This window comes from Leishmania mexicana, chromosome 20, assembly GCF_000234665.1.
Source record: "Leishmania mexicana MHOM/GT/2001/U1103 complete genome, chromosome 20".
Taxonomy (NCBI): Eukaryota; Euglenozoa; class Kinetoplastea; order Trypanosomatida; family Trypanosomatidae; genus Leishmania; species Leishmania mexicana.
Window position 1 is genome coordinate 701,464 of NC_018324.1, and position 26,700 is coordinate 728,163.

At 59.3% G+C, this 26,700-nt stretch overlaps 7 protein-coding genes across 7 annotated transcripts; all 7 read right to left on the reverse strand.

Annotated features, from left to right (window-relative positions):
- Positions 1–2: 2 nt before the first annotated feature.
- On the reverse strand, positions 3–1,154 carry LMXM_36_1800 (conserved hypothetical protein; the record flags this gene model as incomplete). Its single annotated transcript, XM_003874477.1, has 1 exon — positions 3–1,154. The coding sequence occupies one exon, from the start codon at positions 1,152–1,154 to the stop codon at positions 3–5; it is 1,152 nt and encodes a 383-aa protein (XP_003874526.1).
- A 1,150-nt stretch (positions 1,155–2,304) lies between these two features.
- On the reverse strand, positions 2,305–5,121 carry LMXM_36_1810 (conserved hypothetical protein; the record flags this gene model as incomplete). Its single annotated transcript, XM_003874478.1, has 1 exon — positions 2,305–5,121. The coding sequence occupies one exon, from the start codon at positions 5,119–5,121 to the stop codon at positions 2,305–2,307; it is 2,817 nt and encodes a 938-aa protein (XP_003874527.1).
- Positions 5,122–7,855: 2,734 nt separating this feature from the next.
- LMXM_36_1820 (putative ras-like small GTPases) lies at positions 7,856–10,474 on the reverse strand (the record flags this gene model as incomplete). Its single annotated transcript, XM_003874479.1, has 1 exon — positions 7,856–10,474. One exon carries the CDS (start codon positions 10,472–10,474, stop codon positions 7,856–7,858), a length of 2,619 nt encoding a protein of 872 aa, XP_003874528.1.
- A 3,498-nt stretch (positions 10,475–13,972) lies between these two features.
- On the reverse strand, positions 13,973–16,606 carry LMXM_36_1830 (conserved hypothetical protein; the record flags this gene model as incomplete). Its single annotated transcript, XM_003874480.1, has 1 exon — positions 13,973–16,606. One exon carries the CDS (start codon positions 16,604–16,606, stop codon positions 13,973–13,975), a length of 2,634 nt encoding a protein of 877 aa, XP_003874529.1.
- Positions 16,607–18,444: 1,838 nt separating this feature from the next.
- On the reverse strand, positions 18,445–20,421 carry LMXM_36_1840 (putative DEAD box RNA helicase; the record flags this gene model as incomplete). Its single annotated transcript, XM_003874481.1, has 1 exon — positions 18,445–20,421. One exon carries the CDS (start codon positions 20,419–20,421, stop codon positions 18,445–18,447), a length of 1,977 nt encoding a protein of 658 aa, XP_003874530.1.
- A 1,175-nt stretch (positions 20,422–21,596) lies between these two features.
- On the reverse strand, positions 21,597–23,180 carry LMXM_36_1850 (putative DEAD box RNA helicase; the record flags this gene model as incomplete). Its single annotated transcript, XM_003874482.1, has 1 exon — positions 21,597–23,180. The coding sequence occupies one exon, from the start codon at positions 23,178–23,180 to the stop codon at positions 21,597–21,599; it is 1,584 nt and encodes a 527-aa protein (XP_003874531.1).
- An 818-nt stretch (positions 23,181–23,998) lies between these two features.
- Positions 23,999–25,294, reverse strand: LMXM_36_1860 (conserved hypothetical protein; the record flags this gene model as incomplete). The annotated part of the gene is made up of 1 exon (XM_003874483.1): positions 23,999–25,294. The coding sequence occupies one exon, from the start codon at positions 25,292–25,294 to the stop codon at positions 23,999–24,001; it is 1,296 nt and encodes a 431-aa protein (XP_003874532.1).
- Between the last annotated feature and the right edge of the window lie 1,406 nt (positions 25,295–26,700).

Sequence of the window (26,700 nt, forward strand, 5' to 3'; positions counted from 1 at the left end):
TGCTAACTCGACTGCTGCGCCTCGTGATATGTCCACAGTAGCTGCGAAATCCGTATCAGCTTTAGCCCTGTTGCCCGCGGGTCCAGCGCGTCGGCGTTGCTGTACGCCTTCAAGACCGCCTGAACCCTTTCGTGGAGAAATAGACGTCGTTCCTCCACCCCTTGTAGGGCAGCCTCGTGTTGACGAGTCATGGCATCCAGCTCTGCGCGACAAGTGCGGGTTATCTCCTGCCTCTCTTCTTGATGCGCTGCCTTCATTTTGGCCAGCTGCTCATCCTGTTTCACACGCATCGCTTGCAGCCGCTGCTCCTGAAGATGGGTGATGTTCCTCTGGTGTGCCTGTTGCTCTTGCTTCTCCAATCGGCTTAGCTGCCCCTGCACCCGCTCCGCTTCACAATAGCGATGCTGCCTCAGATACAGCTGGAGTTCGCTTTGCAGGTGCTGCATCATAGAGGAGCAGGAACGCGCCATGGAACCAGCCGCTCGCGCGCTGCGCAGCTCCTCCTGCGCCCGCACATCCTCCCGCACGCGCTCTGCGTAGTGATGCTGCTCCGCAGCCGCTAACATCGCGGAGGCATTCTCCTCGTACACCAGCATCTTCGTCTTCCAGCGTTTGCGGAAGCTCCGCTTCAGCAGTCGCTGCTGTTCCGTCAACGCCTGCCGCGCGCGCTCTGCCATGACGTTCGCCTCTCTGGCGATTCGCTTGGCGAGCAGGCGAATGACCTTCTCCATGCGCTGCATGCACTGCTGAGCCCGGTGGTAGAGCCCCGCTTTCGCACTGTCCGCGCGGGCCAAGTCCAGTGCATTGAGATAGGCTTCCACCTCATGCATGTCAGCATGCCAGCGCCCCTGCGCCGCAGCAACGTTTCCCGACACGATCGCAGTCGCGCTGACGGCACAGGCGGGGTTTACAAAGAACGCTTTGAGAGGTAGTGAGGAGGCTTCTGCGGACGACGACGGAGAGTCGGCAGCCTGAATCACGCAAAGAGGAAGGTGCTCATCCGCATGCGTGCGGATGGTACTTGCTGTGGTTCTGTGCCCGGGCGGACACCTCCCAGACACTGGCGAGGAACCAAGGCTACGAGGTTCGCCCGTCATGGGGAGCGAAGTGCGGCGAGGAAGTGACGTGTGGAAAGATGAAAGCGCTGCACACATGAGCGATGCAGAAAAGTGTTTGTCTATGCCTCCTTAGGGGGTTTGGGACGACGGAAAACGTGTGCAATAAAGGAAGGAATCCGAGGAGTGTGTCCACAATGCGTGTGTTCATGTATCTAACAGTGCGCCCCTGCCACTCGTCGAAGCGGAGTCGTCCTTGATGTGTGCGTAGGACGAGGCCATCAGCACCCGTAAGACGCTTGCTCACGAGTGGGTGAGTGGGTGTGTGGCTGTTTGGTCAGCGTATGTGTGTGTGTGTGTGTGCAAGTCGCATAGAAGGGAGGGAAAATCAGTGGCCACCGCGTACAGAGGGAGGGAGGCAGAGAGCGATGTAAAAGAGAACAAAAAAGAGCGAAAGCGGTGACCCAGAGCAGCTTTCGCGCATGCCTCCATGTGTCTGCGTACGTCAAGGAGACACGTACCCGAGTATGCGAAACGAGCAGAACGTGGCCTCGACGAGTCTCCGTGCACCGGTCACCTGCGCTGCATCCTCTGCAAAGCGCACAAGGACACAGCAGAATGAAGGCAAGACCCTCGTGCACAGATGAAGCTGCCAGTACCGCTGTCAAGTCACAGGCGTGACTCCCTTAGCTCAGCTATCGGCTTCATCGAAGCCGATTCTTGAGCCTTCGCAAGCAGGCAGTGCGTTTTGAGACATCCATCGTGCGGTGCCGCACTCTGCACGCTCACCTCTCCATTTGCAGCATGTATACCTCGACACTCTCAGACACGCCTCCCCAGCTCCTCCGCGCGGGCACCACTAGACCGTCCTCAAAGTCCTTCACCCCCCCCCTGCCGCTGCCGATTCCAGTACACTCGATAATGATGCAGGTAGGGGGTAAATGCACAAATCTACGTGAACGGGCATTAGGCCGCCGCGAGAGGCCATGGGAGGCGAACGACCACAAGAGGCCTCGGTGGGATTACGATGAACATCTGCTCCACTTTCGTTGATGTTTGGTATGTACATGAGCCCCCATCCAGCTGTGTGGCTTTGCTGGTGGGCAAGGAAGAGAGGTGAAGCAACTGCGCCCCCCTTTCCCGCCCTCCCTCCCTGAATATGTCACACATGGGGTCTTGCACCCAGCACAAGTAAGGCACGCAAGCCCACACCCACAGGCACGCGTGTGCACGTCTGCACAAGACCACCTCAAAGCTGATAAATCCCATTGAGAAACTGTCCGTCAAAGACGGTACCATCTGGGTACGTCAGCACACCGACTCCGTGCGGCACACCGGCGACGTTCACGTGGCCGTGGTAGACGCTTCCGTCGGCAAAGTGGGCATCGCCGATGCAGCCGTCAACAATGCACCCGTCTCGCCACTCACATTCCACCGACTCGCCAGACGCGGTGGTGAGGCGGCCGCAACCGCACTGTTTGTTCGCGTGCCACGTGCCCTCGTACACGCTGCCGTCGCGGAAAACCTGCGTGCCCGTACCCTCACGCGCCCCGCCCTGCCACCCTCCCACGTACCGTGACACGGCCGCCACTGCGCGGCGCGGGTCATCCGCTGACGTGTCTGCATCAATGTACTCTACCGTGGCAGTGGCATCAGGGGCACCGCGGTGCCACACGCCGCGCAGCACGTCCCCGTTTGCAAGTCGCAGTGACCCGTGCCCTTGCCGAAGTCCGTCCAGCCAGCTGCCGGTGTACTGCTCCGCTAAGGAGGTGTTCGTCGCCGTCCCAATGCTCGTCAAGCGGTCGTGCATGAAAATGCCCTCGTACGTGATGCCCCGCGTGGCACTGTAGTAGATGCCAGCGCCGCAGCGACGATTCGCCTTCCAGCTGCCCTCGTAGAAGGACCCGGTGCGCGTGTTGCGCTGCACGCCGTTGCCGTCGCGGTAGTCGAGCGCGAATTCGCCTTCGTAGATGCCGTCGCAGTCTGTGAGTCGGCCCTGTCCACTGCGCAAGTCCTCGAGCCACTCTCCTTCGTACCGCTCCACACTTGGCCTCGCGGCGCGTTCGCCCGACTTGCACGCCACAGGCGGCCTCTGCACAGTTTGCACGCCGTACCCGCTGCGCCTGTCCTGGTGCCATGCGCCTGTGTAGACGGAGGCGCCGTCTGCCGAAACTGTGGTGCCGGCTCCCTCGCGGACGTGCAGTACCGCATCCAAGGAACCGACGTGCCGGTCCCCGTTCGGGAACACATAGGTGCCATCGACGAGCTCGCCAGCACGCCAGACGCCATCCAGCACGACACCGTTCGGGTAAACCTCCTGACCAACACCGACGCGGATGCCGTGCAGCCACTCGTGCGTGTGCTTGCACCCCTGCGTGTCCGTCCACGTGCCCTGCCCATGGCGGCACGCCTCCTCCGGATCCCACAAGCCATCGTATGTGCTCCCGTCCTCATACACGACGCGAACGCGTGGCTGCAGCGCGTCGCCGATCCACATCCCATGCACCGTCATGCCGTTCGGGTACGTAAGAGCACCCGAGCCGTGGCGTCGACCGTCTCGCCACTCTCCCTTATACAAGAGGCCTTCCGGTGTGAGGCGTGCCTCGCCGCGGCCGTGCGGGACGTGCCGCTCCCACTGCCCACGGTACCACCCCCCGTCTTGCCGGCGAAGAAAACCGTACCCTTCGCGGCGTCCACACACCCACTCCCCGACGTAGGAGCGGTCGAGCCACTGGTAGACGCCCCTGCCCTCCTCCTGGTTCGCCACCCACTCGCCTGCGTACACCTCCACGCCAGGCTGCACCGGCAGCACCTTCCAGGCATCCGCCTCATTACTCCTGATCTCACCCACAAGGAAAGCGCCGATGGCACCGCCAAGAGCCGCCATCCCCTCAGCTGCGGTGGTGCAAGGTGCGACCGGCGGCGTTGGCGGCACCGCCACGGTCCCGGCAAGCGAGGAGTCGCCCGTCGGGCTAGGAGGTGCTGCACCTTTGCCTGGCACAGTCGCCTGGTCTGACGTCGAACCAGTCTCGGCTGCGCCGCCTCTCGTACGAGAGGTGGAATGAAAGCAGAAGCCAAAGTCCAGCCGCGCCAGATCTTCCGGAGTAAGCGTGTCGGGAATGCTCCACGCAGACCACGGCAAGTTGTACCGCTCACTGAAGGCACGAAGCAGCATCAGAGGCTGCGCTGCATCCAAACCACTCCTTGGGGCCGCTTGCGGCGAAGTGGAGGTGCAGATGGCGTCCCAGTCACTGCTGTCGGTGCGACCGGCGACGCTATGTTCGAAGTTCTTCGCATCGCTCTTGGTTAGCGTTGTCTGCGACAGCATCTCTTCGGGTGCGGCGTAGTACTGAAAGCCCAACCCGTCCCGCTGGTCGCCGCGCCAGTCGCCCACGTAGAGGGAAGTGAACGGCGCACCAGCCAAGTTTGCAGCGCTGCCCGACAGCCGCGCTGCCGCGGCAGCCAGCATCGCGTGCAACGTCGGCACTGCAGGCATACCGACTTCATCGGCCGCCGCCCACTTGCCAGAGGCTGGCGCGCCCAGAGAGGGAAGTGTTTTGACTGCGGTCATGTGATCCGCCACTGCAGCGCCGGTAGCAGCCCGCGTCCCCTCGCCGGTTCGCAGCCACATCGCGAAGAATTCTGACTGCACCCTCACCTGCAGCTGGAAGTTCGACTTCCCGCTTTGTTCGAGGTAGTGGACAGCGATGTGAAGCATGTCAACGCGGTAGGCAGGGTCGGCAGGGTGCAGGACGATCTGCTTAACTGGCTCAGGAGAGATGAGGCGCCACGCCGCGTTGTTCGCGTCTGGCTTGGGGTAGAAGCAACTCAAAAAAAGCGCACAGCGGCTGGCCGTATTGCCCTCCTTCATACGGATGACAACGAGAGCTGGCTGGGTGAGCGCAACGGTGAAGTACGAGACAGGGTGTTGCGCGCCAACCTTGCCATCTACCGGGAAAGGGCTGCTTGGGTCAACCTTGGTTGGCTGTGAGCCGAGTGGGGTAGACATGTTCATGAGGCGCGAGCGCAACGACGACGTCGCCGGGCGCACTGTAGTGGTGGTCATTGCCACCTCCTGGTGGCATCAGTGAGGTTGCAGCTGCTCGGTGAATCAGCAAGCGCTTGCGAGCGGCTTTCCAGGTGCTCTCAGTTGTGGTTGCCCCTCTCCTTTTCTTGCGGATTGTTCAAGCAGTGGGTATCGTTATCGATTGGCACGTCTGCGTCGGTGTGGGTGTGCGAGAGTAGGGCATGGAATGCCTGAACGGGGAAACGACGAATCGTGCGCGACCCGCGAGCACCAGTGTGCTCGGTTGCTCTTTCGCCGTGATGCAAGAACGTGCGTGTGGGCGCGTGTGTGTTGCCGACGTGTGCATCACAGCACAGCCCAGGCGAGGAGTGAGGAGAGGTACAGCTGCCGAGCCGATCGAAACGCAACAACAAAAAATAAAAGGAGAAGGAGAGTTGGACTGGAAACAGAGATGCGACATCAGCCCCGCTTTGGCGTTATGGTTGCTTAGGGGTGTGCTCTCACACAAATGCGGTCCTACAGAAGGGGGAGGGGGCAAACATACTAAAAGTGAAGCACGCCAGAAATTCCTGCGACCCACAGCGCTTGCAAGCATCGAAACTGGTCGCGGCAGTGCAACATGCATGGAGGGATCACGGCAGCAAAATGCGCGGCTTGTCGCCTCCGTATGTTTACCTTCTTTTTACCTCACCCATTTTCTGTCGCGGATATCGGCCCCTTACTTGAGCGGACTTTCAGAAAACCGCAGCGCGTCAGCCTCATCGCCTTTCCCTGCCATTAACCCAGACAGGGACACCCAAGGGCACATGCACGAGCCGGTGACCCTTGGCAAAACAGTAAAGGAACTAATCACCAACGCATCCCGGCAAGAGAGAGTGAGCGGCATCGCTTCATCGCACACAGGCGCACAAGCATGTCCTCGTGCACGTGCAAAGTCGATCGAGCTCGCAAGTGCGGCGCGAGGTGTGTGCGACAAAGGCCCGCGTGCCTCCGTTTTTCCTCCTCCCTGCGAATCTCTTTTGTACGTCCCGCACTCACACACCCACACACGCGCGTCATTCGACATGCGAAGAGCCGCAAGGCGGGAGACAAGCGGAAAAATGGTACAGATTACGATTGTGGCACACGTCGGCAAACGTACGAAGAGAGACAAGCACATTCGCAAAACGCGCACACACACCTACGAAATACTGCCCCCATACACAGGCAGAAGCGCACTACACCGATGATCCCACAGTACGACTCCACTCGAGATCGTATAGCGCTCTTCGCCGTCTGAGTCGCAGCAGCGTGTGGAGGGGGAGGGGTAGCGGCACGCGTGAGAATCATCCCAGCAGCAAGGAGGCGAGAACAATCTCTGCAAAAGTGAATAATGGTTGGGAGATGTTCTGAGAGATCGAGAAGACGGATGGGCAGGGCCATCCAAGAGGATGGGGGAGGAGGAGGACAGGGGGACTACTATCTACCAAAACAAACGAAGCGGAGAGCCCGATACGCACACGAGAAATCGCAATACAGCACACAAAAAAAATCACGCAAAAGAACGGTGTCAGTGCAAGGAAAGAGGGCACAGATGAGCGCGCCTTTTGCCTTTCGAGCAGCGAAACGGGGCAAGTGAAACCCAAGAGAGGGAGAGAGGGAGGTGGCAAGGCAGCCCGAGAGTAGAGTAGGGTGACGACATCAGCGGAGGACGGTGAAAAAAAAAAGGAAAGCAAACACGCAGGAGTCAGCAGCAGGAAAAAAAAGCGCAACGAGAAGACGAAGCGGGTGTGGAAGAGCATCATGGAAAAGGATGACGAAAGTGCACCACACACTCATCTGTGATGTCAGAAAGATGGGGGAAGCGCGCATGAAGAAGGTTAGGCGACTGGAGAACATTAAAAACTCGCATGGAGAGGTAAAAGGGGGAAGAAGACGGGGGTAGCGCCTCACCTACCGAGAGAGACCTACAGAATCGTAAAGATGGCAGTGTGTGTGTGTGTGGGGGGGTGAGGGGGGAGGGGGAGCCAAGCGAGAAAGACGCGCGTATGTGCTCCAACGAGGAGCAGAGCGGCAAGTAATATAAGGGAGGGGGGAGGAAGTGAGCAGTACATCCACAACTTCGAGCCGGTGAAACCCCATCAGCCAATAGAAGCAAGAAAACGAAAGAAAAGGTCACGAATGCATGCGTGCGAAGGTGCCGCGTACCACCCCCTCACCCCTTCCATCTTCCGCGGCTTTTACTTCCCGACTCCTACGTGACGCTCGCTTTCAGTTTTGTGTTGCTCGATTCAGCAGAAAGAGGGGGAAAAGGCAAATTCGCGTTCACCCAGATGCGCTGCGGTAACAGGGCGCATGCCAGACACACACAGAGAGAGAGCAGCACGCGTAGGCATGAATATATATATATACATGTACGTATGCATATATTGAGTGAAGAAAACGGCAGCGACACACAACCATCCATCAGCTTGCTGAAAACCCTCATAAACTACCAGAAACGGAGACACGTATACACAGAGAGACAGATGGTCAAAGTGCAACGCTGAGGGGGTTGGAGGGCGACAAAGATGCAGAGAACACGCTGCCTTGCTGAAGTCTGCGGATGTTTATCGTTTCTTTGCGTGTGTTGGCGTTGCTGTGTCCAGGAAGGTCGGTAATGGGAGTCAATCATTTGCTTCAGCAACGTGAATAGTGTTCCCTGAAGTGGTGTGAATCGCCACGGTCTCGAGGAGACGCACAACAGCCATTTTCCTCTTTTTGAGAGGGAGGGGAAGGGGGGAATGATCGCGACTTACATGCCTACGCAGCCGCCCGCGAGGCACTGAGTTGTCTTTTGCTTCTCCTGCTGCCCGATGATTATGCGGGTCGAAGAGGCAGACCTTTTCCCATGCTTGCGGTCCCTCCTCCTTTTCGACTGCGTCCGGCGGCTTTTCTGCGGCCGGCGGGGCTCCGACTGTGATACCTTCGGTTCGCGCGCCGTCGACCTCGATCGCGGTGGCCGGGACAGCATCACGGGCTCCCGCTCATGCGCTGATTTGTTGCCGGCTACCTCATTCTTGACTGCTCCTGCGCCTGTGGTCGGGGTCGAATATGGAGACCTTAATACGCACTCGTCCCCTGAGGACAGCGTCGCAGCGAACGGGGCGTTGTCGTGGCCGTTGGTTGTTGGCGCTGACGAAGCCGGCGCTTCTCTAGGCACCGCGCGCACTGTGAAGACCCCAGGGCTGCCATTTTCCCTAGGCCGTCGAAGCACGGGAGGTGAGCTGGGGCCGCTTTCGGACTCGCGCACCAGGGGCAACTTGGTTACAGGTTCAGCCGTCCTTGTCAATCGGTCGCCACCGCTGTTTGTGCCGGCGCTATCACCTTCCTTCACGACGTTCATCTCCTTCTCCACTCGCAACGTCGGCTGCTGCGAAACGCCACCGGTACCTCCGTCTGTGACAGCGTCTCCGCGCGGCTTCGTAGCGACGCTGGGGGCCGTTGATAAGGGCAACGCACCGTCTTGCATCCTGGGGCCGGAAATGGTCGAGTGCCCGCCGCCCATCTTACCAGTTACGCCGTTGGCCTCACTGGAGCCTGTGTTAGGCGCTGCTGCCGAGCTTGTGTTCCGTGGAGAAAGGCAGCTGGGAGTCTTTCCCTTCGTGGGTTCACCCGCCTGTATCGATGCGCCCAACACCGCGGTGCCGCCTAGCTCCGATGAGGACACTAGCTCGGCCCTTTTGGTCATCGGCGTCTGCAGATGGCCAGAGTGCGCTGCATCATCTTTCTTTTTCTCTTTGTGCACCGCCGAATCGACGTTGGATGAATTCAACAGTGTCCTATACTCTGTCTTCTTGCCGTGACGCGCAAGGGCTTGGCTACCGACTTCACCGAAGGCCTTCTGGTCACTTGGCTTTACCTCATTCTTTGCACCTACCGTAACTTCGCTGCTGCCGTTACCACAGGAGAAGGCTGTCTCACGTGATGGCTCTGTGCTGCTGTTAGCCTGCGGTGGCTGCTGCGCTTCCGAGGGCACGCTGCCGGCCGTCTGCTTCACGTTGGAAGCGTCTCGACTGTGCCTGAGCGTCGGGCTCGCCGCTGACTCGCCACAGGCAGAGACACTGGCACCGACGTTGTACAAGGCAACCATGGGTGGTATGAAGGACGCACCAGAGCGCTCGCTAACGTCGGACGTATGCAAGGCACTCGAGATGGCGTGTGCTTGCAGAGTCGCAGGCAGCACCGTCAACGGCTTGATAGTGCTCTCAGTGGCGGCACCGGCGCCACCGTCCGCACCCGTGCTGCTTTCGAGCGGCGGGGCACTTTGCACAGCAGCGTCTTCGGGCTTCGAGGCAGTCGCGCCGTTGCTGTGCGGAGTCTGCGCCGCAGATAGCGCCGCACTGTCGCCCTCATGTCGCTGAAGCCAAAGGTGGAGTGAAAGAGAAGCGCGCACTGCCATGTCTACCGCTTTGCCATCTAGGTTGGAGAGCTGAAAGAGCGGCAAGCGTGTCGACGCGCCGCGAGGGATACGCAGCGTTGCTGTGCGATTGCCCGGCTTGGTTTTGCTGTTGGCCATGCCGTATTTGACCTGCGGCAGCATCGGAGTCGATGACGCTGACGAAAAACAGCCGTTGTTGCTGACGGGAGATGCTGGCTGTTGCTGCTGCTTCTGAGAAGCCGTCACCTCGTCTGACAATGTCATCTTCGAGGTTACCGCGTCTCTGCCCTCGCCGTCCGCGTTGCTGTGGAAGAGTTTCAACAATAAGTCGTGGAAAGTGCGAGGAGAGCGTCTCTCCTTTCGCCCCTGTCGCTGATGTCGTTGTTGAGCTTTCTGTGACCGCTCTGAATTCAAGCGGAGTGCCTCCTCCGTGTCGGTGTCGTCCCGGTGGACGAAATAGCCGGCGGAATGGATGCACTCCTTAGTGATGCTCTCCGCCTCATCCGTGCTTGTCGGGTTCGTCGCCTCCGATGAGTCATTTTCCCCATAGTGTGTTCCTACAACGAAGATGGGTACCTCGCCTAAGTCGGTGGTGGAGGCACCCCGCGCCGACCCCGTCAAGCCGCGTGCCTCGAGCACCTCCTCCATCCAGTGGCGCAAATTCAGCAGCGTCTTGCGATGGCGCACCGAGTAGACCAGAATGACGACGTCGCACTTGGCCAAATATGCAGCGCGATGCTCGCGAAAGGATGAGGCGCTGCTGCAGTCTGTGAAGATCAGTCGATACGGCTGCGCACCACAGTAGTCGACGCGGGTGTAAGAGTCTAGCAGCGTTGATTCATAACCGACCGACCGGGAAGGCTTCTCATGGTGGAGGTACTGCCGCAGCAACGCTGTCTTGCCGACCCTGGGGTCCCCCAGCACCACGACACGGATCTCTGGCATAAAGGCGCCTTCATCGGTGCTACACGGCATGGAGATGTCGCCTGTCATTCTCCTTTCTTCTCGCTGAGGAGGAACCTCCACGTCTCCCTACGGTCTGGCTTTCCCCGACGAGCTCAACCGTCTTCGATGCGGCTCGTCTCCCCGCGCAGCTGTCCCCCTTCCCTCTCTGGGCCGGTGTGTACGTCCAAACGAGATACGCTCGTAGATTTTTTTTTCTTATTAGTATGATGAGTATTTTTTTTCCGTGAAGACTGCTGCACATCTAACGTGAGGAGATACACGCACGCGTACACGGCACACAGTGTAGACGCCGAGAGAGAAAGAGAGCTGCAAGTGAAAAGCAAACAGCGGCACAGAGGGCAAAGGCGGACACAAGCACGTACACAACAAAAACTTAGAGAGAGGGGGGAGGGAGGGAGATAGAGAGCGAGAGTGGTGTGGAGAAAGGAGAGGAAAGACGTTACAACGTGAATATACGCAATCTATGAAGCTAAGAGCACAGGCGAGCAACGGCAACTAAACCAAAAGAAGCGAGAGGAGCTGAAGAACGAGCCAGAGGCGCCAAGAGAGAGGACGACCGGAAGAGGCAAGGAAAACCGCACCGCTATGTCTGCAGTTAGTAGCACCGATGGTATCTGATGCTGCTGACGTCGCGCCACCAAACGATCCACGCTAGTTCAACGGAAGTGGGGAATAGAGGGAGGAGATGAAGATGGAAAAGAAGCCGGAAAATACAAAAGAAAATAAAAGGAGAAGTGTGTGTGTGTGGGTGGGTGGGGGGTGCGTGTGTGCGTGTAGAGGGAGGGGAGTGGAGTGGCGGGGCGGCACAATACACCAACACACAGACTCGATTCACTTTTCGTTTCGATTTTTGCGCCCGTTCATTTGGCCTCTTTTCGTACGTTGAGCACACAAGCACGAATACGATCGCACAGACGGAGGGAGGGAGGCGAGGAAGTGCGGAGTCACAATCATGAAGCAAGCGAGCGAGTTGGCGTCTTCGGTGGTGCCCTGGTTTGCCCCTCCCTCGCTTGCAGAGAAGCTTTACGGTTACTTTCTTTTGTGCTTCCGTTGCCGAAGAAATGTCACACGCATGAACAACTATGCACCGCGGCGAGTGATGCAGCACGCGAAAACGACGAGCGGCTGTGTTTGGTTGAAGGTTCGCCCGTATATGGGGCGTTTACACCAAAGGGACGCTTGCAAAGGTGCGTGTGGAGGCAGCGGCTGCGTGTTTGCAGGCGTGCGCTATACATATATCGTCGGGAAGGCAGGGGTCTTCAGAGACCGAACGACTGCCTCCCCCCAACAAAAGAAAAGAATAGGGAAGAGGACGAAGTAGGACAAGTTTGAAGGAGAGGCGTGGCATCACCTCACAGCTGCAACCATTGCGACGGTCGCCAGCTGGCGCATTCTCCTCAGGGTGGCGCAGGGCCACCCATCACGACGGAGTGATGACCGGTTGAGATAGGTCCCAGTCGCGTTGAAGCTTCGCCTATCATATGCGCGTTACAGACGTATGAACTGTCGCAGGCTCACCCACCCCCCGGCACACCGTCATCCAGGACATGAACGCCGATATCACTAGTGCTACACACCACACGGACTTGACTACGTCGTAGGTGCTTGACGGTGTCACCACCAGAGGTGGCTCGGCGCTGGCAGAGAGAGGGGCTGCCTGACTTTCACACCGAGCGGGAGCACTGAAGTCCTGACACAACGCACGCCGAGGCGTCCCCCCCCCCATCCGGGGGGATGGGCGTTGAGTGGCGGTGAAACAAAAACATGCAAATGGTCAGTGCGCAGAGGCACACACGCACACGAAAGAGGTGCAACGGGGAAATGGGGAGGCACTGGTGTCCACAACCCGACTCTCGCCGCACTGAGGGGGAGGGGGAGGGGGGAGAAACAGCACAGACACACACCAAAAAAAAAGTTTGCCGCAAAGCGTGAGAGAGGGAGAACTGGGAGACACTCATCGCCCAGGCAGCGTACATGAAACACTCGACAAGAAGGGCAGCACGAGCAGTGCACAACCACAAAAAACGAAGGCCTAAACACATCCCACAGACACGCAGAGAGGGTGAGCGGGATCAAGACGGCGACAAGCCAAGATAAGCCAAAAAAAGGGAAAGCATAAAAGAGCGGAACAACGCGCGAGCAAGATGAGGAGGACGAGCTGCACACACTCTACAAGAAACCTCAAGAAATACAAAGAGGGGCGAAACAGAACAAGAAAGCATGAAGCAAGCCATAGAATCGAGTTCGCGAACAATTGCGTCAGCGAAAGGCAACTAAGCAACGAGAAGGTGGGTGAGAGGGTGGAGATGAACATCGTGCAGGTGGGAGCGCCGAGAAGAACAGCAAGAATAGGAAAAAAAGCGGTCAGTGCTCACAAGCGCCTTTGCCTGACCTGCTCGATAGAGAAGTGTAGTGTGTGTGTGTGTGTGTGTGTGTGTGTGCACGTACGTACCCTCTGTTACTTTCCCGCTCGGGGACATCTCTTCCTTCGCGCCTCTCCTCTTTCGAGGAGCGGGAGTAGAAAAGAGTGAGAGCCAACGAGAGACGGTGCAAAGGGGGGTTGTGGGCGGGGGAGGGGGGAAGCGGCAAAAGTAAAATGTGCTCGAGACGGGGAGGACCGCGTGAATGAGCCCGGGAGTGAGGAAAGGAAAAAGACCGCGCGCGCGCGTGTGCGCATGCATCTGTCTAGCTGTGTACTCCCTCAGCAGGCACTCTGTATATGACTATGCGTCATTGCTCGCTGCGCCAGTGACATCGAAATAGAAAGGGCGGCTGCCTCAGCACGCGGATGCAGGGTGTGAGGGGGAGGGACGTGTACACTTGGAGAAGTTGACTGGAGAGAAGATCCTTTTTGTCCAGTTGCGTGTGCTCACATTCGCTTCTGCTTTCGAGCGTCTCGTGTGCTTTGCCTGGTGCGTAACACCGACACCCAACAGAGGCGTTACCATGCGGCGTCAAAGAAGGGAGCTGTGGTAGCTGGTAGCGGTGGTGATATGGTAGGAGGGTGGGGGGGTCAAGGAAATGGAGGGAGCGAGGAAAGAAAATGGCGATGCGGGCGATGTACCGTTTGAGCTGGGGAGAGAACGAGTCCCCGCTGCGCACGTGTACGCCCATGGTGCGCGTGTGTGAGAAAAGGGGGAGAGAGTAGAGAGAGAGAGGGAAAACCCCTCCCCTCTGCGCGCGCGCAAGGGCGCAGAGCAGCCGCAGCGCAAGCCTGGCCACGGAGATCACCACCACCTCCGTGCCCCACGCGTGGTCGCACAATACAGTGTCTTCTCTTTAACGCGACGTGATGCGGTCCCATGCTTGCATTTTTCTTTTTGCTCCTCCTTGGATGCAGTCCGATGTTGTCCACCACCAGAACAACTCAATGTACACCCAAACGCACGGAGACAGACAGGCAGACACGATTACAGCAGGATGGCCGCCCCTTTGCTTGGAAAAAGGGGGTGCGCTGCTTCTCTGTCTCGAGATGCCGCAGCTGCGCAGCGGGCACATCCTGTGTGCTCCCTCTGCCCTTTCACCTTATCTGTTGTAGTTCCGTGTCAACTCCTGTACACCACTCCGAACGTAACGTAGCAACGTCTCCAGGTACACCTCGCTCGTCCAGTCGCGGTGCAGACGCACTCGCCATTCTTGCAGTTTGCGCTTCCGCTGCGGCGACTCGTGTGCCTCGTTGACGTCCGTGTACACAAACTGCGCAGCGTCGCGCGCCATAGCCTCCTCAACGTAGAGCACAGAGGGGCACAGAAGCACCTCAGACTGGGCACTGCACATCACAGTGGTCCAGACGCGGTCCCGCCACGCAACCGCAGCACTGGTGGTGATAAGGGATCGACTTGCAATGCTGCCGAATCGTCGCACACCGTAGAGCCTCATGTCCGCGAGGGGGTACACAACGTAGCGTCGCCAGTAACTGCTGTCGCGGCTACGCGCGTACAACTCGCAGTTCCGCGACAAGGCAAGATAGGCTCGGATCATCGCTCGTAAGTAGAACAGGCGCCGCGACGGAGGTGCGTTGTCATCCGGCACCACGTGCTGCGTCGCCCTCTCCAGCCGCTCCACTCCCTCACTGAGTGTTCGATGGTGTAGCCGCACCACCGCGTCCGCGCCAAGTGAGGCGGGTGCGATTTTGTACAGGGCCTGCAACTCGGCGACTGAGTTCGCGTGTGTTTGCACAAACTGCGCCTCAGCGGCGACCGCGTCCGTGCGTGTCACCGCTGAGAGAGCGTAGCGAGGCTGCAACACGATGAGAGGCGACGCCACCGCTACTACACACCACACGCACACCAGCGCTGACAGAAGGGCGACAGTAAGTCGGGACACACACGCCACGGTGAGCCACGGCGGCGAGGGTAACGTGGACGACGCGGATTGCCGCTGCGGTTGCGGCGGCCACACATCTGCGGCGTGCGCGCGCGAGGCAAGGCTTTCGCGCACAGAGGCGGCTGCAGCCACTCCGCCAGCGGCCGAGACAGAAACGCCAGATGCGTAACGTGATGATGTGCACCGCCTCACCTCCGGCTGCAGTGGCTGCAGCCAATCCAGGGGTGCAGGTTGTGGGGCACGGCTGACGAATAGCTCCATGACGTTGCCGGCACCCGCACGAGTTCCTACTGGGTTCTGTCGTGCCTGCCCCAGCGCTGCCACACCGGCCCCGCGGATGTCGCTATCGCGTCGAATGTGCGGCGCTTGACGGTTGCGGCCGCGCTGGAGCCGACGCCGTATCGCTAGCTCCTCCTCATCTGGCAGGATGGAGGAGAAGTTGGGGTCCATCACGGTGGCGCTGCGCCGCGGAATGCACGCCTCCCCCGCGTCTCCTGTGCTTCCATGTCCAGCAGAAGAGATCTGGTTCTGCGCCGCGGTGCTCGAGGCAGCAGCTGCGGCGGCGGACGTCAGGCTCGAGTGGGCGGTGCTGCGCGAGGAAGACACGATATCCGCCAGAGACTCGCTCAGCGAGGATACCTGTGCAAACCGCACGTCGCATGGCCCGCGAAGAGCCGCAGAGACACCGACCCCACCCGCCCCCATCAGCTCCTCATCCACGCGACGACGTCGCTGAAGCCGTGAGCCTCCGCGTACCTCGTCCACCGCCGTGACAATCGGAGAGGACTGACGAGACAGCGACGCGGTAATGTCACCTTCACTACTGTCGGAGAGTACGACCGAGTCTGAGTGGATGGTGGGACGGAGAAGCTCAGGCAGCTCCGCGCCACGGCCGCTGCGCCGCCACATATCAGACTCGGACACGGAGGTTCGTTGGCTGGCCGGAATGGAAGAGAGCGCGGCCGCATCGGGAAGAGGCTCGGAGGATAGTGCAGGACCCCTTCGCCTCGACGCTGCCCTCGCCGATGCACTGCCGCTGATGCCCTCCTCTTCCGCCCAGGAGGGGAGAGAATCAGTGGCAGGTACGATGGCGCTCAGTCGTCCCCACGGCGATGGCGACGGAGGGGAAGCGCTGCTGGCGGCGGTCGGCTGCTGCCGCTGCAGCCCTCGCTCTGACCTGGTTGCACCCGCCGCAGACTGCCGGAGGTGAGTGAGGCGCCGACGAAGGGTCGCACTGGCCGGTGACAACAGCCCTCGCGCGGCTCGAACTAGCCGCAGTGGCGTGCGGAGCAGCGCTGATGGCCCATGAGTCGCGGCGTCATCATCGGCGACCCTCTCCCGCTCCTCTCGAATTACCAGTGGGGTCGAGGTAAGCACAACAGCGTGGCGGCGGGCGGGTGTCGCTATCGACCCCACAAGGGGCGGAGGAGAGGCCGCCGCGTCCTGCAAACTGCGGCGAGGTGGACGGAGAAGAAGCGGCGACTCAACGTCGTATATCAGCGTCCGATTCGTGCCAGTCGGTCTGTAGAACGTGGGGGAGGCCGGTGCGGCGGTGCCGTCTAATGTTGTCTCGGTGTGGCTGTGGCTGCCTCTCGGACGGTCACCGTCCACACAGCTCTGCCTCTTGGCGACGCGGCCTCGCTTCGACCCTGGTTGAGGCTTTCTTCCAGTATGGAGTTCGTGCGAGCTGGGAGGCACAGGCATAAAAGATGAAGGCAACGGCGGCGCGCTGACCACCGCCGCTGCAGTCATCTTGTCCCGGTCCGCCAGTCCCGCTACTGCAACCCCTCGCTTCTTCCGTGGCGGACTCTGCGCGGCGTCCTCCGTTTGCATCTCATGCTGGCCTTTGGTGCAGCGAAGGGTACGGAGAGAGCGTCAAGTAGTGACGGTGAGTGGAGAAGCGGTGCTGGGGTTCGAGGGGATGACAGGAGGCAAAGGTAACGGTGGAACAGTGGGCCTGTGACCACACTTTCTTATCAGCGAACGAGGAAAGGGGGCGCGGAGACCCAGTGAGGGCGGAAAAGGGCAACGAGGGAGAGCGAAAAGCGGGAACAAGAAGAGCCCGACAGACTCTAGACCACACTCTAGACGCGAGACAACCTCGTCAAAGCCGGTAGCGCGGCCCCTCTACTGCTCGTACGCGCTGTTGAGAGTTCGTGGGTGTCACAGTAAGGACACGGAGGACAACGCTGAATCGAACGAGGTGTGCCTGCGGTGCGGGTGGGGTGTGTGTCGTGCAGGTGCCCACCAGGTGGCGAGACAGCCTATCGGTACACCACAATACTTGAGGGCATGTAGGCACCACCACTCCACGAGCGCGAGCACACACAAGTGCGGACGCAAATACGCTGCACGTGCACACCCACACACGCGCTTGCAGCCGCCAACGGTGTCTCTTTCCCGCCCTTCGTGTCTATGCGAAGTCTGGGAGACTGTGCCTCTATGTGTTTATGGGTGTGCCTCGAAAAAAAAAAATATGAGGCGGTGGGGAGGGCCGCCGTGGTACTAGGGGGACGAGGAACACCACCTCGCTCCCTTATATATATATATATAGTGGTGTGTCTTCTTGTGTCTCCGGCTCACACCTGCGCCCGTTGCACAACCGCTCTTTGTGGGGCGGGTGCGCTTTTATATGTGTTTTCTTTTTTCCACGCTGGCGGCCTTTGTTTGTACGCTGCCCACCGCCGGCTCACAAAGAGCGTGTTGAACGAAAGAAAAGGAGAGATGGAGCGAAGAGAGCGGCAACGCACACACACGCCCACAATCGTGATGAAAAGTGGGGATAGCGGCAAGGGGAAGAGAAGCGGAGAAGTGGAAGGGAAGGGCAGACGCACAAGATGTGCAAAGGGATGCTCTGTCCACCACCACCAGCACCACCACCACCATGCCTCACACCGAGTCTGTTTTGTTTTGTGCGTGTCGGTGCGTGTGTGCTGCTCCTGCCGCTTCTTTCCGCATCGAAGGAGAAAAGCACAAAACGACAAGGATGAGCATCTGCACAGACCTCTCTGCGCGAGGCGATTGCCCGTCACTGCCGCACACGCTTCTATTTCATGTCAGAATATGTGCGCACGATTCTCCGTGTCCCTGCTAAAGTTTGACGAGGAAAGCGAGGGAAGAGGAGGGGGGAAAGGCGAGCCGACAGAAACGCGCACCAACGTCGGATGGACACCGGGAGAAGTAGAGTCGACGAAGCGGCCCCCACCACCCCGCTCTGCGCGCAAGCCGACAACAATGCTGCAGCTGCGCAGTGGGAGAAGTCGAAATCTCCTCCTCTCCCTGTTTCAAGCTCTCTTTTCCTCTTGAACCGTGTAGTGCACCCTCATGAGCACACTCACTCGCGCGTATGCGTGCGTGCATGCGTGCGACGGTGCCGTTTTGTGTGCGTGTTAAACGTTTTAAAAGAAAATGCTCGCTTCCTCTGAGTTAATCCTCGCTCCCCCTCTCTCGAGCGTCGCCTCCTCGTGTGCGATGTCGCGGGTGCACCATGGATGCGGGACAAGAGAAGGAAAAGACCGCGTACAGATCAACCACACTGGGAGGTCGTCGGACACTATGTGTGTGTGTGTGTGCAAAGGCCCAGAGAGAACCCGACAAAGGACCTATCACACACGGAGAGCGAGCGAGTACACGCTGCCGCCCTCATCACCCCCAGCCCCCTCCCACCCAGCTCACCACTCCCCACTGATGTTCTGATGCCGCTGGCTCATCGACTTCGCGTTCACGTCGCGTCGCTTAGCGTTCTTGGTGTGGCGCATGGCGCTAAACTCGTGCCGTGACTTCTTGCTCATGTGCGCAGCGGACTGGGAGAGATCCATCTTGATCGGCGGCGGCTCACTCAGTGCAAACCCGCGCGCCACCGCAGCGAGGTCGAGGTTTTGAATGTTGAATACGTTTTTCAGCTGGCAGCTACTGTAGCTCAGCAAGTAGCCCTCGTATGCCTGCCGCGCCGAAGTGCGCAGGTAGTAGTTGGTGCCCACCAGCTGCTCCAGCTGCCCCTGCACGTTCCCTTTTATCTTTGTCATATCGAAGGTGTACTCGTTCACCTTCACCTTGGCATCATCGTAGAGGTACTTGAGGAACAGCTCCTCCTGCGGAAGCAGAAACATGAGCGCGTTACCGCAGCGCCCAGCACGCGCGGTGCGCCCGACACGGTGCACGTACTTCACCGGATCATCCGGGGGGTCGAATTGCACAATCCAGTCCACCTCGGGGATGTCGAGACCGCGTGCCGCGACATCGGTCGTGAAGAGCACGCCACTCGGTGCGTTGCAGAACTGCATGTACGTCGCGGAGCGCTGGTGCTGCTTCTGCTTGCCGTGGAAGGCGATGCAGGGCACGTCGATGTAGTTGAAGAGCTCGCAGTGGAAGCTGACGCTGTTGCGACTGCTGAAGAAGACGATGACCTTCTTCTTCAGGTTCTTTTTCACAAAGTGGTAGAGCACGAGCAGACGCTGCTCGCTGGCGCACACGACGTAGCCCTGCTCCAACGTGTCCACGGTGGCCTTATCCTTCTTGCTCTTCATGGAGATGAAGATCGGTGTCTTGTGAAACGAGATGCGCGCGAGCTGCTCGACACGCGTCGTCTGCGTGGCAGAGAACAAGAACGTCTGGCGGTTTTTGGGCAGCAGGGCCACGATCTCGCGCATGTCCTCCTCAAAGCCGTTGTCGAGCACGCGATCCGCCTCGTCAACGGCGAGCAGCAGTAGGTTCTTTGTGTGCCAGTCCGTCGTCAACTTCAAGTGGTCTAGCAGGCGGCCAGGGGAGGCGACCACGATCATGACGCCGTTGGCGAGCTTGAAGCCCTCTTGGTTGCGGCTCTGGCCGCCAATGCAGCACAAGAACGTCAGAGAGCCGTTGAAGTGCTTCAGCAGCTTCAGCAGCACACCCTCGATCTGCAGGCAGAGCTCACGGGTAGGCCCGATGATGATGGCCGCCGTGCCGTTGCTGGGGCGAAAGCCTGAGCGGCAGACGATCTCCACAATTGGAATCAAGAACGCCAGCGTCTTGCCGGCGCCGGTCTTCGCCTCGGCGAGGAGATCGCGTCCCTGCAGCGCAGCAGGGATGCAGCGAGACTGGATTGGCGTCAGCTCCCTGAACTTGAACTCCTGCTCTAGAGCAGACACTATGTGGGGGTTCAACTGCAGTGACTTATAGTCCGTGACGGCAGGGATGGACTTGGCCAGCTCCTTGCTGCGCTGCATCATGCTTACCGCAGTGGGGCCGTCTGGCGCCGACGACGCAGCCAGGGACACGGAGGCGGAGGGGAACGACGTCTTTCCTCCCTCCGCTGCGCCGGGCTTTTGGGGGTGACACTGACGCGCGCTCCATCCCGTCGCATCCGCGTCCGCCCCGTCACCGTCGTCACTGTCATCCTCACGGCGTCGCTTCTCCGAACGCTTCGTCGATACCACATTAGACGCCGCCGCCTGCGCCCCCTCTACCGAATTCGCGTCATCGTTATTCTCCACCGTCTCGGCAAGCTCGTCGTACGGCTCACCGGCTGTGTTTGAGGCAGTTTCCCGTGCGGACTTGCATCGGTGGTGGCGAAGACGGCGGCGCTTCTTTGTGGACTGCTCCGCAGCAGCAGCTGCAGCCTCGTCGCTGTGGTCCCCAAGCGGCGACGACGTAGGTGTCCTCGCCGACATGAGCGCGAAGAAAAGAGAGCGTCGGTGAGCACTTTGCGGGCAGCAGCGGTGTCTCCTAGAGAAAGACAAAACCAAGCCAGCTCGTGAGCTGGTCGGTGTTCGTGTGTTCCAACGCTTCTGATATGTTCGCACTTTTACGGAGGAGACGAGAATGAATGAGAGCCAAGCAGGGAGGATAGACATGGGAAAGGAGAGAGGCCGCAAGGAGAACAAAGCCGGCTGTTTCGAGTCACTGCGACAGTAAAAATGGATGCGCGTTGATGCGGTGGGCAAGGGCTAGTAATGACATCTGATCTCTCGCCCACTGTCCCCCCCCCTCGCCTCCACACACACCCAACGTGTTTTCTCAATACAGATGGGCGAAGTTGAGGTGACACGCGCAGACACCATGGACAACCGATAGCGGAGCCCTTAGGGATGCACACGGCAAGCGACAGTGTACACTTCGCTAGTGAACAGCGCAGAGTACCGCAGAGACCCAGTCAAGTCTTCGCCTTGCCACACCAAGTCCGTTTGCGCATGCGTGCGTATGTGTGGGTGCATCCCCATGCAACGGGTTGGCTTGCCTGTGGTACTCGTCCATCTGCATTGCCTCTGGCGTTGCTCTTCCGCTCGCTCTGCCCGTCTTGACTGCTCCTACACCTCTGGTGCGATGATGCGTCGACTGAGTCACCACAACAGCGGCACGGCAGAACTTTACGAGAATCGTCAAGAGAAAAACGATGTGCACTTGTGTTTTACTCGCGTTAGTCATCTGTTACGCACAGTCGCCGGCTCCTCCCTCACACGCCGCAGCTGCCCATGCACTCCTCGGACTAGGACACGCCGACGTCACACTCCCCCTTCTCTCGCTTTCTCTTATCCACTGCTGTCGCGCTGGCAGCGAGAGAAAAGCAAGAAGAGGAAAACTCCCACACGGTAGCGGCGGCAGCAGCAGCAGCCGGAAAGGCGGTCGTTTCAGCGAGACTGGGAAAAGGGGAGGCAGGCAGCACGCAAAGCGCACCCGCCTTCCCTCTATCTCCGCACGTACGCGAGATGAGAGATCAGGCTGATGAGCGGAACGAAGAGCGAAGCACACCCAGCGGGGAGAGGCGAGACTTTTACCGTGCGCTGTCACGCACGGCCGACACAAACACGCACTAAACCCTTCATAGGTACACTTCCTTTGTGGGTGTCTACCGCGATTTCGCTTGCTGCTTTGCCTCCCGCCGCTTCGCCCACAGAGACTTGTGCTGTTCCTTTTTCGTCATCTCGAAGATGGACTCGTGTTCGCGGCGCATGCGCAGCGTTGCGAAGTCGCTCGTACCGTGTTTAGCATCGTCGTAGCCCATGTCGGCGTCGCCGCGGTCGCGCTTGCCTTTCCGCGCCGTCGTCAGCTGCCGCGACTCCTTCTCCAAGCTCCTCTCCTCGGCATCCTCGCGGATTTCGCGGATGGCCTCCTGCTCTGCATCCTCAACACGCTGGAGCACCAGCTGCACCTCGCTCTCCGCGAGGGAGGGGTACTCGACGCACTTGACGCCTGTTTGCTGCTCGATCTTTTGCAGCAGTACAATGTCGTACTGACTAATGAGATTAACAGCCTTGCCCTCGGCCCCAGCGCGAGCTGTGCGCCCGACGCGGTGGATGTAGTCCTCGACGTGGTCAGGCAGCGAGAAATTCACGACGACGTCCGTGTGCGGTATGTCCAGGCCACGCTGCGCAACATCGGTGCAGATGAGCATCCTCACTTTTCCCTCCTTGAACTTCGTGAGCGCGATGTTGCGGTTACTTTGGTCCATGCGACCCATCAGAGGCAACGCGCGGTGGCCCAAGATGCGGAGGGCCAGCGTAATCTTGTGCACCAAAGCCGCGCTTCGACAGAAAATGAGGATGTGGTTGCCCGTCTCCTTCGTTAAGAAGAGGTGCAGGTAGGATAGCATCTGCGCAAACGGGGCAAAGATGTAGTACTGCTTGAGTGTGTCCACAGTGGTGTTCTTGCGGTGCACCTGCAGCAGCACCGGGTCCAGCAGCGACGCCTTCTGGAGACGGTCAATCTTGGTACTCAGCGTAGCAGAGAAGAGCATGGTGCGGCGGTCCTGCGGCAGCTGCTCCAGAATGGCGTCAATCTCTTTCTCGTAGTCCATATCGAGCATCTTGTCCGCCTCATCCAGCACCAAGGCGTGCAGCTTGACGAGCTTGAAGCCCTTCGTGTTGCTGAGGTGGTCCTTTACCCGGCCAGGAGTTCCGACGATGACATGCGGCCGCTTGCTCAGCTCACAGGCCTGCTCGACCATGTCCGCGCCACCCACCAGCGTCGCCACACGCAGTCCGACACTGCGGCCAAGCAGTACAAACTGGGCCGTCACCTGCTGCGCCAACTCGCGTGTGGGCACCATCACGAGGACAGAGAGGTACGGCGTCTTGCGCTGGGTCAGGAGCCAGTTCACCAGGGGCAGTGCATAGGCGCCAGTTTTGCCGCTACCAGTCTGCGCCACACCAATGAGGTCACGGCCCTCGGCAAAGACAGTGATAGCGGAGGCCTGAATGCGAGTCGGGTGCTGCCAGCCAGCCTCGGCGCACGCCGAACAAAGCTCCTCGCAGAGACCGAGGTCCTGGAATGTCTTCGCCTTGAACTCCTCGTCATCCAAAAGCTCAGAGCCGAGGCTTTGGTGCCTGACACTAGAGGTGCTCCGGGCTAGCATGGAGGTTCTGCTCTCACTATTTCCCCCGTCGCCATCCTCTCGCAAGGCCTTGGGGAGCTTGCGCCGCGCTGACGACATGTGTGCGCGTTGCAGAAAAGGTCGTGCTGTCGACAGTCACAATGCAAAGGATTGCTTCCTGTGGTTCTGTGTCTTCCGCCCTCCGCCTGTTTTGGGCGCAATGATGGGAAGGTGTATGGGTGAGTGACGTGGTGGTAGGGGTGGTGATCTGTGTCTGTGTGTGTGTGTGCCAGTGCCAGATCAAAGCTGTGCACCGGCGCACGCTTGATGCGTTTTTCTTTCGTTTCTCGATGCCGCGTGTGTGCGTTGGCCAAAAACGGAGAGGCGACGGCGTAGAAATTCGAGGAACGAGGGAAGACGTGGAGACGGCATGGCCACACGAGGCGCGCATACATACACCCTTTGTGTCATGTCGTCCCTGGGTGTTGGTGCGAGTACGGCAACCGCGCAGATTCGCGCGCACACGAGAGAGAGGAAGAGAGGCGCATGTCAACAGTTCTACTCCATTTCCGCCCTCCCCAGAGCAACACGCTGCGCAGCGAAGACAAAGAACAAAAAAAGAGCTGCACTGTGGAGGCGGCACCCCCTCCTCTCTCGTGGGCGTGTCTGTGTGTCTGTCTACGTGTTGATGTTGTGACCACCCTTTGTAAACGCGCCCTCCCCACACTGGTATGGAGAGCGTCACACCTCGGCAAGCATCATGCTGTCGGAGATTCAGTCCAGCATCGCTCTCCCAGCAACAAAAAAAAAACGCGCTGCGCCGGCGTGCCCCCGCCAGCAGCGCGCGCACCCGTCAGCGCAGCCGTTCCCCCACTCAGCCTCACCGCGGCCCATCTCACTTGACCTTTGTCTTTTCTTTGTTCCGGTCTCAGTTGTCTTCAGTGGAGAAGATAGTTGCGCTTCACGTGGGTTGGGAGCTTCGCATCGAGGCGCGGGTTCACCACCTGTAGCGCGCCGAGATCCCTTGACGTCTTACCCAGCCGCCGGAGCACGTCGTCCAAAGTGCGTCGATTCGACCGCTTCGCAGTACGCCCCTGCGACTCCTCCAGCTGCTCTCGCAGTTCATCACCGCGCAGACCCATCTTCGACTCATTCAGCTGTTCCTTGCTGCCGGCGAAGAAGTCCTTCCAGTAGACGTCGTCATAGTAGCCTTTCTTGAGATGGTCTGGCATGCGGTTGTCCACAACGCGGTTCGGCATGAAGATGCCGTCCTTGCCGGGTGGGTGCATCGCCATCATACCCTTTCGACGACGCATCTCTTCGAGGTACGGGTATATATTGTACACAAGGCTGTGCGGCACCTTTCCGCGACTCGCCGCGATTTCGCTGACGCTACGCAAAGCCCTCACAGCCTCGAAAACGCCTTCAACGGTGTGCGTCGGCGCCTTGGGGTTGTTGGACGCCTTCAGGTTGATCTTGCATCCAGCGTTCTGAAAGCCAAAGGCACAGAGGATGTCTGCTACGCGGAAGTTCGCTATGATACGCCGTGCCGGGTAGAGCAGCACTCGCGCACCATCGGCATTGATGCGAACAGGATACATGGGGCCCTCTTGCTCCAAGTCCACGGCGATGATGTTCGAGAAAGCCTCGCGAATCGCCTCGTTGCGGGCCTCCTGCGTGCTCGGCGCTACCGCGCGTCCAAAGCCTGCGATGCCCTTGCCGGTGCCCACGTACAAGACACAGTAAATCCACTGACGATGGTCTTTTGGGCTAAACTTCACGACCCGCATATCATATGCGACGATGTTGAGCTGGAAGTTGCAAAGAAACCGGCCGCGGTGTTCTTGCGGAATGAGCTCCGGTGTCAGCCAGGTGTTGGAGCGCCACTGATTGTACTCCGTGTTTAGCTTGTGCTTCCACTGAAAGCCCTCCGGGTAGAGGTCCGGCACAATCCTGTACTCGTTATACAGGTCAACGCCATTGTCCATGCCCTTCAGCCCTTTGCTGTCCGCGGCGTGTGCAACAGCCTCAGCAGAGTCGCGGGTGTCGCGGAAGTAGAGTGAGGTGCCGGTCTCGAGGTTGACGAACGGGTTGCGCATCTTCTCAAAACGGCGGCGCGTGGCACTCCCGGGCTTCATCCAGGTATAGTAAATGCGAGGGATGCCGCCACGCATTGTACCCTTCGTCGCGAACGACGTCAGGTTCTTGGCGGCGGCGCAGGTTGGGCGAAGCATCCTTATCCAGTCAAGATCGAAAACGAAGAAACAACGCTCCGAAAAACCGGAGATGAAAAGAAACGAACCAGAGGGGAAGGCAGCCAGCAAGCATGGAAGGCCACAGGCGAAATACAGGTCGTCGGTGTAATGTGTGTTCCTGCGCAAACGCCCTTGCTGCTCCAGCTACGATCACAGACCCCACACGCACGCTCGGCGTCTGCGCAATGGCCAGGGCTCCAACGAGCTCGGTCGGCTTCCCTGTTCGTTCCCCCACTATTCACGATTCCGCTCCCCTGATGCCGAAGGCAAGCTAAGCGGCCGTGCAGCAAAGAAAACGCATGGTGGTAGTGCGTCAGGCAGAACAAAGAGCGTTGGAGAGAGATGATGGGAATGGCAGAAGGGTGAAGTTCGGAGAGGCGCAGGTGACAGAAAGCATGACCACGTCACACAACGGATGAAATGCGCACGGCAGAATCGAGCAGAGATCCGGTAAGGAACGACGCCGTGCCCCTCCGCTCGCTCGCCCGCCCGCTACCTGATCGAGTCACACGAAAGCGCGAGTGTCAGCGCAACAGATGGGACAGCATGTTCAGCCCTCTCTCTCCCCTCCCTTCCTCCCTGCGCGCTTCTCGTTTTCCTTTACAGAGGGATGCGTGCCTTCTGCCGAGTGACAACGTTTGCACTGACGGGGCATCGCCGCCCATTTTTTCCTCTCGTTGACGATTTGTCGTGCGTTGAGCGTATTCTCCTCCCTTCTCGTTCGCGCAATTCGATCAGCTGCCTGTCAGCCCTCTCTCCCTCTCTGCTTTTGCTTCGTTTCCTCACCGCTTTGCACATGTGCACCTGTGAGCACTCCTCGGACGGGTCGTGCGCGCGTGCCTGCGAAGGTATCTGTGCGCATGCGTATGTGTGTGCTGAGACCAGGAAGAGAGGGACAGTGCCATCGCACTGTCGTTTCGCTTAGCTTTCACGCCTTTTCATGGAGGCCCCCAGCGCGGCCCGACACTCTTCAAATAGAAGATGATCTCGCCTCGTTCTTTCAGCGACGGAAAGATGCAGGCACACTCCGTGAGCGAGAGAGAAAGACAGGGGTCAGAGGTTCAACATCGCACCAGCAACTACTCGAGCACTGCAGAATGCAGCGAGGCGGGAAGAAAACGAGGGGAGATGCAAAAGAACGTACGAAAGCAGGTGAGCGCAAGAAAAGCTGATGCAACACATGCCTGAAACTGTGTGCGTTGGAGAGGAGCTGTCAGGTGCTGAGGAAAGGAAGGGGAAGCCGGGAAAAGAAAAGAGTGGGGCAAGAGAAGTCGATTCCCCTTCCTCCCTCCCTCCCCCTTTCCCATTCATCGCTCACATGCACTTGCTGGCTGCCTCCTCTGCGGGTTGGCTGGGAAGCACCAACAAAAAAAGAGAGAAATGCA